The following is a 12,345-nucleotide window of genomic DNA, read 5'->3' on the forward strand; positions in this document are numbered from 1 at the left end:
GGGATATAGAAAAACGTAAGCTTTGGGATGGATCAACTGGCTGTTCTTCTTCAGAGAATTTTTCTTCATCGGTCTGGAATGCTTTGTTTCTTATCATTTTCGTTTGTGTCTTCTGAGCGATTGTTGTCAGTTTCTCTGTTTGAACTGGCGCGTCGATAGTTGTCATGTGAATGGTCTGAGTCTGGCTGGTTGTTGTATTCCATGAAACTGGAACTGAGGTCTGGCAGAAACCATCACTTGTCTTTCTTGGATTGTTAAGGCTTCACGTGTTGTTAACAGTGAGAGTTGTAGTCTTTGAAGTTGAGTTGTCTGAATTTGCATTCGTGTTCTTTCTGGCTGGTTCTGGACTCCGCGGTGTTTCTGTAGTTTTCCATTGAAAATTGTACGTTGATTGTCTATGTTGTCTGAGCACTTTGTTTGATCACGAGTTGACGGGTCGGCGATGCGGGCATTCGGCTCTAAAGTGAAATATATGATACTCACACCCGTCACGTAAAATACAATCAGCACTGTACTCTGACGTTGTCACTATCTTCATGAAGTACTTAGGTAGATTGGTATTTCTTGAGAAAATTCGATGTACAGCATGTAACTTGGCTTGATTTGAGATTTTTTGGCTTGTTTGATTTCTTCTGGTTGTATGGATGGGTCGACGTCCCTGAGGAATACTGAGAAGAGACTGACAGGACTTTTGGTTGGGGAACAACTTTCTTTAATTCAGTGTTCTATGATTGACAGATAAACTTGATCAGCGGGAGTAGCGGGATGAATGAAGATTCCGCCCCGAGGTAGGATTCGGGTTCTGGAACGTTTGATGTTTGCCCTTAGTTTGGTTTGGGCGATGAACATGGTGAATTGTAGCGACGTAAGGTGTGACGGTAAACCGTCGACAATTATCGTTGGTATAACTGGCGTAGTTGATCCTTACGTCTTGAACAGCATAATGAAAGAGATATCTGCACACCTTGCTTGTTCTGTGACTAACGTGGAACTCTCATCAGGGTCATAACAAAAAGTAGTTATTAACAAACCGATACCACATTATACAGATATGTCACTAATGCAGTCTTCAAACATTGTAAACTGTTCCAACCCTATGGGTTACAGGCACAGTCTGGTGTTTAGAGTGCTTGACTCGCAAACAGATTAAGTTGTTGGGGCATTATAATGTGTCCGCTATTAGTTGATAAAAGGGTAGCCAAGAGTGGGTGGTGCTAGTTATCTGCTTTATTTTAGTGTATCTTGTTGTATTAGTGACAGCTAGTTCACACAGTTTGACGGGTTTGTATACACATAGATGAAAAAGGTTCTTTAAGAGTAGGTGTCTGTGACATGTTGGCGATAAATTAGAAATTTTATCTCTTCTTCTTTTTAATCTTTCAAAACTTCGTTTTATGTGCATGATAATATTTAACTTCAGGAATTTACCAAAGTATAAAGTATGTTTTCTTCCCGAATGAATATACCTTGTAAGGGAAACAAAGAAGGTGTGCATTTATTATATTTCTTTGAGATTAACAATATATAAGCCATTGTTACTATATAATTATAATTAAAATGTTTGTTGTTAATACCAAAAACAGTGTGAACCAATATTTCAAAGAAACAAGGGAGGTGGTATCCTAAACGTGACATTTATGAAATATTGAATATTGAATTTGTTGAACAATTTTTGTCAGGGTTCAATTAAAGTCGTAAATTTTCCTCGGTAAAAGCTCGAAGATTTTTAATACAAAATGACAAATATATACACCTAAGGAGTATAGGTAATCTATTATTAAAACACTAGACATACGATCACTCATATTGAAAACAAGTTGGTTATACCTACATAAGGTACGAAATAGCATGTTTAAAAGAAGTATTATCAAGTAAATCATTTTTCTGCACGCAGTTATAGATTTAATTACAAATAATTATATTTCTACAGTCATCACATTAATGTGGTAATTAAATCAATAAATGAATTACAGATAGAGAAGTGATTTATTTTTTTACATCCTTTTCCCAAGAAAACTCAGGACCGGCATGTCTAGGAGGGTTCGACTCGTAATCTGAAGGTGGCGGGTTCGAATCCCGATCGTACCAAACATGCTCGCCTTTTTTGACCTTTTAATGTGACAGTCAATCCCGCTATGTGTTGGTAAAAGAGTAGCCCAGTAGGTGGTGATGACTCAGGGTCGACTAGCACAGTTGGCCCTTTTGTAGCTTTACGATAAATTCAAATACAAGGAAACTCATGAGAATTTATCCCAGTGTCAGCTTTTCATGTGGTAAATATTTCCAGAAAGTTATTAGTCGTATCTGTGATTATTTCCCAATTTTCTTTTTTATGTCATCAATTTGTAAGTTTTATTTTTTCTTATATACTGTGTCCTTACACATTTTGAGTTCTTGTTTATCTTGAATTATAATCAATTAATTTTACAAAATCTATACGGGAGTACTTTTAATTCATTATCTTCTGTTCATAAATAATAAATCTTGTCTCATGGCCGTAATGTTGTCTTTCCTAGAAGATAACATTCTATTTTCTAATATATGTAAATATGTTTGTTTGTGTTAACTAATTTGTAAGTTATAATTTAAATTGAGTTCAGTTGTGATTTACTTAGTAATCTAAATGGTGAGTGTGTTAGTGCGTTTGCTATCAAATCATTTGAGGGGAAATTGTTCAATCGGGTTTGTTTATGAGTTAGGCAAGAATTTGTTTCGGAATTTACCATTGGAGTTTTTTTTAACTTCCTGTCTCATTTTTCCCTACCTTCTGTCGATACTCTATCTTTTTATCCATTTCCTTCTTACCAGAACTTGGTGATCTGATTTCGTGCTGTTGCTGTTTTCTTCAAGGTTGAAGTTTATTCAAATTTCTGTTTTATTTTCACCTTGATCTCATTTATTAAACCGGTGTTGAAATATGCTGTATGCATTTATTGCTGATGAAAATTATCTGAAACAAATCAAAATATACGCCATACAATGTTTTGTTTAAACTTGTTTTCTGTAATATTATTTGTAACAACTGTTTGGAATTAAAATTGATGAGAAAGTTATGAGTGTGAAATACACATAAAAACAAAGTTTACTCGTACTGTTGTAAATCAACAATTTGTCAATACTTCATTTATTCCTGATATCAATGGAATATCTGTTTTCTTGTTAAACTTCTTTCTCTATCACTTGTAGGAAAGCTGAGTCTCAGTGCTGTAAATAGAAAATGTAACACTCTGGTTCCCATATACATATACATATATATGCCACCGCTACTACAGCGGTATGTCTACGGATTACAACGCTAAAATCATGGGTTCAATTGTTCTCGGTGGGCTCACCAAATAGCCCGATTTTTTGCATTGCTAGAAGGAAACACACAATCATATATATATCTAGCGACGAATAGTATATCAATGAATTTATCACACACAAGCGATCTTGGCATTTCAATAACTTACGCTTGCTTGTTAGGTATATAGATATTCTATGTATTAGAAACAAATATTTGTGAAAGAAAAATGTATTGATCACAAGATACCGAACATTTCTTGTAACGTTCCACATGTTTCAAGTAAATCGTTAAAGGACTTCAATAACTTATTACCATAGTTATTCCAGATATAACGTTCATAAAACTTTACATATTCCATGAACTTTTCAAAAGAGTATTTTAATTTAAACAGTTTGATATCATTACTTATCACAAGGTACAGTTATTTCTGGAATATTTTAAATTTTCATCTAATCAAAGAATGTATGTGTTTAAAGTAACTAAACCATTCTCTTTTCTTCTCCCTGCACAATGTGTATGATGTTTATAGTTACTATTCTGTTATATCAGTCTCTACATTCAAACATCGACAAAAAATAACATTTTACCCTACATATCTGTCTACTACTACACATTATTGTACCATGTAACTAGAACCACACCTTAATCTCTTAGTGTACTGCGTACTTCTCCATACCATAGATCTAAATGTTGTTTGCACTAAAGTCCTGAATCAAGGATACTAGTTACGCATTCACCTGAACATTTCTCTGTGTTCGCTGAGGGACCTTGAGTGATTACGTAAGTATCACGTGTCTGTTTTAGAGTGGTTTGCCAGTCTTAAACCAGTTAGGACTTAAATATTTATGTTCAGACATGTATGCTGTCAAAGTTTAAGACAACTCGAGTGGCTGAAGCCAAATATCATTTCGTGAGCTACACGTGCTGTAAATGGAATAATGGCGAACCTAAATGATGCAGTTGTAACTTACGGCATAGTAGCGAGCGTATTTGTAATTTTATTGTGGGCGTTACTTTGCAAACTTAAAAGAATAAAACAATAAATATTTGCTGTCGTTATTTGGTGTCGGTATGTGTCACAAAGCAAAGAGAAGGAGTTCGTCGTTTTAAAAGAAAAACTATTTTCTCATATGAACACGTTGGTTTCTTATGATCCACGTTTAAACACGCAAGGACAAGGTGTGATTACTCTTAGAGATTGGTGTTGGTACTAGTGTAAATCTCAAATATTATCCAATAGGGTGCAGATTAATATGTGTCGAACCTAAACCGTATTTTGAAACCTGTTTTAAGAAGAATAGCGAGAAATTTCGATATATTGAAGTGGAACATTGTGTGACTATTATGGCAGAAATACCTGAGAACAGTGTGGATGCCGTTGTATCAACTTGTGTTTTGTGTTCTGTGATGAAGATTCAGGACGTTCTGCACGAGATCAAGAGAGTACTTGTACCTATAAGTAGTAAAAACAAGAAAATAATTGTGGAAATGCAGAATTGCGGTTTCTATTTCTAGTATTTCTTAACAGTTACACACTAAAACTGCTTAAATATTGCATAATAATACTGATACCTTACGTATGCTTTAACCAACACTACTTCTCATTTATATTATTTGTTTTCTGTAACTGAAACGAAAACATTGTGTGGATAAGGTGGATAAACAAAAAGTATTCTGAAATCAGTTTATACATCTTAGTACAAAAACAAATTTCGTGTCTACAGTAGCTAAGCGATAAACATCAAGGAAGGCTTATAACCCTAAAAGTGTATTTTGATATTCATAGTGGGCACTGCACATTATGTAACTTTGCATTTAACAACAAATCGGTCTTGCCTGTTTTAGTCCTTACTGCGTGACTGGTAAGGTACGATTATATGTTAGATATCGAGAAGTCTGCTATTTTCTCTGCTTATATACGTTTGGACTTTCATGATCTCCTTTTTTATTAATAGTTTATACAGAAGTCGTGGATACGGTTGATATTTTTGAAACGTAATATTCAAAACCAATTCATAAATTGGGTGTGACAAATATATTTTTCTTCGAATTTAAATATATAATGATCTGAGCTATGCAAATACATCTAGAATAATAGCTTCTGTTAATCACTAAGAATGCCGAATACATTAATAAAATCGTTCCTTTTAAAGGCTAATAAGATCAGAATGGAATGGTTAGCTTGTACGATAAAAAACATTTCTGAGAAATAGTTGGAAATACATTTTTATCTTTAGAGTTACGTATATAGTAACACAATGAACTCACTATACTGTACCTACCAGAGGGATGTAAGACAGGTTATAAACTTGTGTATTCAGGCTTAACGTTGAACCGCTGAGTGGCGACAGCACTTGTTCATTGTAATAATTATAATCAAAGCTTCAACAATGTGTGCACGTAAAACGAACTCAAAATTTATTTTTCCTGCATATGACGTAATTAAATGAATAAATCATACACAAACAAAATGTAGGTTTTTTTACATCTTACACCTTTTATGGTTTGTCTGCAATTTGGTATACATTGATATTATGTATGTTTAGTGGTTATTGTTTCCTTTACGTTGAAAATGAAAAGGTTTATTTTGGATATCTTTATCATTAATGTTACAAACTTACAAGCCCAAGAAAGAAGCGAGTACTATAGATTCTAATTTTCTACATAAATGAACTTCTTGCAACCTTGTTGTAACCTGTTTGGGAATTTCGCACAAAGCTACTCGAGGGCTATCTGTGCTAGCCGTCCCTAATTTAGCAGTGTAAGAATAGAGGGAAGGCAGTTAGTCATCACCACCCACCGCCAACTCTTGGGCTACTCTTTTACCAACGAATAGTGGGATTGACCGACACATTATACACCCTCACGGCTGGGAGGGCGAACATGTTTAGCGCGACGCGGGCCCGAACCCGCGACCCTCGGATTACGAGTCGCACGCCTTACGCGCTTGGCCATGCCGGGCCTGTTAGAACCCTCGTGTAAGGCGTTTGACTATTATTCTGACACTTGCACCCGAAAACTCCCTATGATAACAAGTTCAGATAACAAAGAAAACACTTCAGCTCAAAATAACACCAAGGTTATAACCTTAAATGATCTATTTTATAACATTAAAATTAACCAGAACATTGAAAAAATGATTCATTTTTATCGAGTATTTCAACACCAAGACCACAAACCAACATCTGAAACTTAAATATAACGAAAAACGTGTAGGAATATAACAGTACTTTTCGAATTTTAAGTGTTTCCATTCGCTTTTATCGATTTTAAATACATAAGAATTTAGCAGTAATTAGTCGGATTAATCTCAATATTGAGAATGTTTTCTAATAACGTTACTATTTTGTTATCAGGGATCTTGTTACCAAAACAACTATGGACCTTTATATAAGTTGATGCGTACATCAGTTAGAAAATATACTTGAAGACGCCGATTGGTATTTGGGACTCAGCTTTAATTTTGCACCCGATGGAAAAGCATTAATTCTATGAAATTACAGAGTTAAAATATGTATTCGACTACCGGAGGTGGACATAGTAAATAGTCCAATTTGATTTTGCTAAACAACAACCAAAGTAATTTAAGGTTAAAAGGTTAATTTATCAAAACAAACATTTTCTTATTGTACAAAGTATGTTGTTAAACACCCTAGAATGTCTCCGTGTGAATGTTGCATAGTTCCAATAGTCATCCACTATAACCGTACTATTGTATCTTATGATATAATTCGTAATTTCTAAATTAAGGATAACCAATAAAGATTGTTTTTTACTAGCTTTGTACATAGTTCAATAAACTAACAAATCATTTGTAAAACATAAAATAATTTTCCAAGAGGTAATCATGCTATCGTATGTGTATTTCTCAAATTTATCAAAGCTTACTTGGCTTACCACCAGATAAAGTATTTCTGCTCTGAAAATGATTGGTAAATAAAAAAATAAAAACAATGTTTATAATATGTTGTTGGTTTTATTGGTTACCCTGAACCTATACATATATAGTGGGAAACTTACGTACTACTAATGTGAGTTTCAGTCTTGTTGTAGTAATATAATATTTATTACAAACTTATGTTACGCATTTGAAAATGCAAATTGTATGTACTTACAACTGTATTTCTTGTTTTAATTGATTTATTTTGATTTTATTTGTTTAGGGACTCTATAGTACTGTTTTTTTTTTTTTCTATATTAGTATTTATTTCCTAAATAGGGAGGAAAGTTTCTTTACTTTGAACATATCGGGCATGATCGTAAAACTTGGAAACGTTTCGCTCAAATGATTGTGGAACCGTTATGGACGTTTATTTTTGAAAACTGCCACCTATCGTCAGAAACAGCAGTTTCTGTAAGAAAAGTAGGATTTACCGACGTTTCTCAAAGTGTTATTGACATAGAAGGATCATGTTTCCTATGTCGGCGTCATGTAATTGGTATTGCTACTAAATGATTCCTTTGATCTGGAAGTTATGGTTATTGTGACTATTTGGCAGCAAAAAGGTTTAATTATTAATTACTAGTATTAAAAACTGATGATTTTTGTGTGTGTACTTTTTAGCTTAAGAAGAAAGAAAGTCCTTTCCAAGTAAATGAAAGCCCTTCATTTCTTCAAATAACATTTTATTTATACAGTCTAGGTATGTAATTTAACCGAGAAATCGTCCTAACTGTATAGTGACGCTAATACGACAATATAATATACATTGTAAACACTTGTTACTAGCATTACAATAAGACACCCATCAAAAGAGTTCTGTAGAAAGAATGGTACCAGTTTCCATTTAAGAAATGCTGTCATTAATTATCTTTTAAAACAGATATTGAAAATTGAAATAAAGACTTAGGTAGACAATAATATTGATATCACATTAACAAAGTATAATCACAATATCCAACGTTTTACAGAATCTACATGTTTTATAAAAACAAAGAGTTGGAAAGAGGATTACGAGGACACATCGTATTCTAAAGTTTTTGTTATCTACACTATAAAAACATTTTTGGATATGAATAAATTGTAACAAAACATATGAAACATAAGTTTTTACGGAACTTTATATTATTCCATTATGCTACAACAGATATTTGAGAATGATATTATAAAGATGATGTCAATTTTCTGTACGATGAATTTTGTGAAAGGAATTTTTAAATGAACAAACTTATAAAATGTATTTTTGATTAAAGTAAAATCATACCACAGCTAAATAGAGTGAATAAATGAATACTGGATAACTCAAATTTAAAAGTTGATGTATACCCAGTTCTAAATGAAATATGTCAAACAAATAAATGTGTGGTTGTGGTAACATGATGATATGATGTAGAGTAGATTGATATGTAGAGGAAAATATTTTTATTTGTTAATGTTTCAAAATAGAATCTGATGTAAAACAATTGTAGATATTCAAATTACATAATTTCCTCATGAATTTTAATTCCAAACAGTTGTTACAAATAATATTGCAGTAGACAAGTCTGAACAAATCATTGTTTGGATTATTTTTTAATTGGTTTCAGATAATTTTCATCAGCAATAAATGCATAAAGTATGCTACAACACCGGTTTAATAAACGAGATAATGGTGAAAATAAAATAGAAATTTCAATAAATTTCAACTTTCAAGAAAACAGCAACAATACGAAATTAGATCATCAAGTAGTGGAAAGAAGGAAATGGATAAAAAGTTAGAGTATCGAAAAAAAGACACAAACAAACCCGATTGCACAAGTTCTCCTCAAATCAATCAATAACAAACACACTCCCCATTTAAGTAACTAAGTAAATCACAGTTGAACTCAACTTACTTTATAGCTTCCAAATTATTCAACACAAAAATATATACATAGCATAGATATTAAAAATACAATTTGATTTTCTAAACAAAACGGACAACTTCTTGGCCATGAGACAAGAATTGTTATCAGTGAATTATCGATAATGAATTTAAAAAAAATTACAGCTGTTAAAAATTTCTGATACATCGCTATTAATGCAAGATGAATATGAAACTAAAACGTGGAAAGACACAATACAGAAGATGAAACATAACTGAGAAACGAAAGACATAAGAAAGAAAATCGTGAATTAGTCGCACATAAACCTAATAATTTTACAGAATGATTTAACACATAAAAGTAGGCACGTACTGGGACACTGGGAAAATCGTTATGAGTTCTTATGGATAAGTATGTAAAAAATGGCGTGTTAAGGCGTGCGACTCGTAATCTAAGGATCGTGGGTTCGCATCCCGGTCGCGCCAAACATGCTCGCTTTCTCAGCCGTGAAGGCGTTATTATGTGACGTTCAATCCCACTATTCGTTGGTAAAAGAGTAGCCTAAGAGTTGGCGGTGGGTGGTGATGACTAGCTGCATTCCCTTTAGTTTTACACTACTAAATTAGGGACGGCTAGGACAGATAGCCCTCGAGTAGCTTTGTGTGAAATTCCAAAAAACAAACATGGAAAAGAATGTAAAAAATTAATTACTGCTCCGCTAATTATTTGTCAGTAGCCATCACACTAATGATTTACTTTATAACACTTCTGTCAGAAAGTTATCTTATGAAATACTCATCTTTGTTTTCAAAATTACTGCTCGTATGCTCTATCTCTGGTGTTCTAACATTAGATTACACACATTACTCAGGTGAATGTTTTTGTTATTTTATGACAAATGTTTGGGAATCTTCTACTTATTTTCCCAGTATACTTTTCTAGTTTAATATACCCATGGGAAAAATTTTAAAGAAATTCAATAATAATGTTCTAAGATTTCTTAACATCACATTTAGAACACAACCTCCCTTGCTTTTTGGAAACATTAGTTCACACATTTTGTGCTATTAACAACAAATATTTTCATTACAATTTTCAATTCTACATTTAATTAAACAAACATATTAATCAATTTATAATGTTAATCATGAAATAATATTTATTAATAAGCTCTATGTAATACAATAACTGTGCACCAACTTTGTTTGCCTCGAAAACTATGTTTACTCGGGTAGAAAAAGGTACTTCATACTTTGATACACTGTTATGATTAAATGTTATCGTACACATAAACGAAGTTTTGAAAGCATAGAAAGATAAGGAGATGTAATTTCTTATTTGTCGACAGATAATTGAACCAACAAACGTAAGATAAAACTATGATATAAAACTTAAAACAGTTCCATCATACAAATATTAAGTGAGCTATAAAATGTCAACGGCTTCAGGTGAAAATGGGACGTGATTCTACCTGTCATAAGATTTCATTTTGCCAGACCAAAATACTCAATAGATTTGGTTGATTGGATTTTCGCACAAAGCTACATGATGGTTGTAGTAAATGTAACTGAGTTGTTTTTTATATTTTTAACTGAGTACAATAATAGGGCAGAAGCTTCTTATTTTTTTAATCAATTGTTTAACGCCGGTTAAAATAAATAGGTAGATCAAGATAGCGTGATTATGAGTTTAGGCACCAAGTGAAGTACCACAGTTTTTATTGCAATAATTGAATATATAATAATTGTGTTCTAAATTAATTGAACAAACCTGTGTGGAATATTAACGAAAATAAACAATTATATAAAGCTTTGAAGCCAACTATGGTAACCAAGAGTGTGACATAAGTGCCACTGAATGTCTCCCTTAGTGGCACAGCAGTATATCTTTACATTTTCAATGTGTAGCTTTGTCCTTAACTTCAAATAAACTCAAACTACTTATTGTATTGTAACAACACAGCAGAAAAGAATAATTCTCCTTATCAGCTGTTTACTAAAGTAACCGTACTGTATGAACTTGAGGAAATGTGGCATTCATTTAAATCTCTGAAATAATCTGTAGTGATTAACTGTACAACGGACTTATGTATATATTTTAATTTAGTTTGATATATTATTTTAAAACAAATACACTGTGCGCTGTTTGTTTAATGCTGAAAGTTATTGCCAACAAGTCACAGACACCTACTTTAAAGAATATTTCGCATTTTATTATGAAAGATCGGTCAGACTGTCTCCATTTGTTGTCTTTAATTTAACAAGATACACTGAAAAAAAATCAGATAACTAACGTAGCTCGTTGCAAATTCTTGGGCCACTCTTTTACCAAAGAATAGTAATCACATCATAATTTCCCTACAGCTGTAAGGGTGAGCGTGTTCGGAGACAGGTATTTGAACTTGCGTTCCTCATATTTTGAGCCAAACGACCTAATCATCAGGACATGTCTATTACCAATAGGGTTGAAAAAGTTTACAATGTTTAAAGATTGTATTAGTGATACATCTGTAGTTCTGGTAACTGTTTGTTTATAACTACTTTTCGAAATGAAAAAACCTACAAAGGAATGGTTAAAACATTACTTACTTGCGTAGAGTGGTATACAGTCGTTTTTGATAATTTACTATTCTTAAAATCTAACACATTTATGCCTGTTTTTCTATGAACGTCTACATAGGCCTCGATAATTCCAGTGAAGCCATGGTCTGAGAATTTTATAGGGCATGTTTAACTAATCATCATTAAATACATTTTCACAGCCTTCGTAGCAGAACACTCAAAAATGACATGCTCCCCGCTAGTACAGCGGTATGTCTTCGGATTTACAACGCTACAATCAGAAGTTAGATTCCCCTCGGTGGGCTGAGCAGATAGCCCGATGTGGCTTTGTTATAAGAAAACACTCTTTCAAAAATGACACAAACAAATAAACCGCATAGAACTACGAGTAAATATAACAAAAAACACATCATTCCATACATACCACAATTAAACACATCAACCACGTTAATCCTATCCTCGAAAATTCGCCGTCCTACATATCAACATCCAAGATGCACGTGCTTTCAAGAAACATGAGATCGAGGACTTAATTCCAAAAACTAACCAATGAATTTTAATAATTAGTGAAACCTTAATTTTCGAAAATAACAGACTTAAAATACATTATCACTCAACTATCAGAAAACATAGATTTAATAATGAAGATAAAAACAAAGGAATAGTCCTGTTACATGAATCAAATCTATCAGTAACAGAAATTGAGTAGTCATA

General features: G+C 32.9%; 1 protein-coding gene across 1 annotated transcript; it reads left to right on the forward strand.

The window, feature by feature from the left end:
• Positions 1-4,630: 4,630 nt before the first annotated feature.
• Positions 4,631-7,742, forward strand: LOC143228596 (thiol S-methyltransferase TMT1A-like). Its single transcript, XM_076459821.1, has 2 exons — positions 4,631-4,729; positions 7,506-7,742. Exons 1-2 carry the CDS (start codon positions 4,631-4,633, stop codon positions 7,740-7,742), a joined length of 336 nt encoding a protein of 111 aa, XP_076315936.1.
• Positions 7,743-12,345: the final 4,603 nt, after the last annotated feature.

This window comes from Tachypleus tridentatus, chromosome 10, assembly GCF_004210375.1.
Source record: "Tachypleus tridentatus isolate NWPU-2018 chromosome 10, ASM421037v1, whole genome shotgun sequence".
NCBI classification, from domain to species: Eukaryota; Metazoa; Arthropoda; class Merostomata; order Xiphosura; family Limulidae; genus Tachypleus; species Tachypleus tridentatus.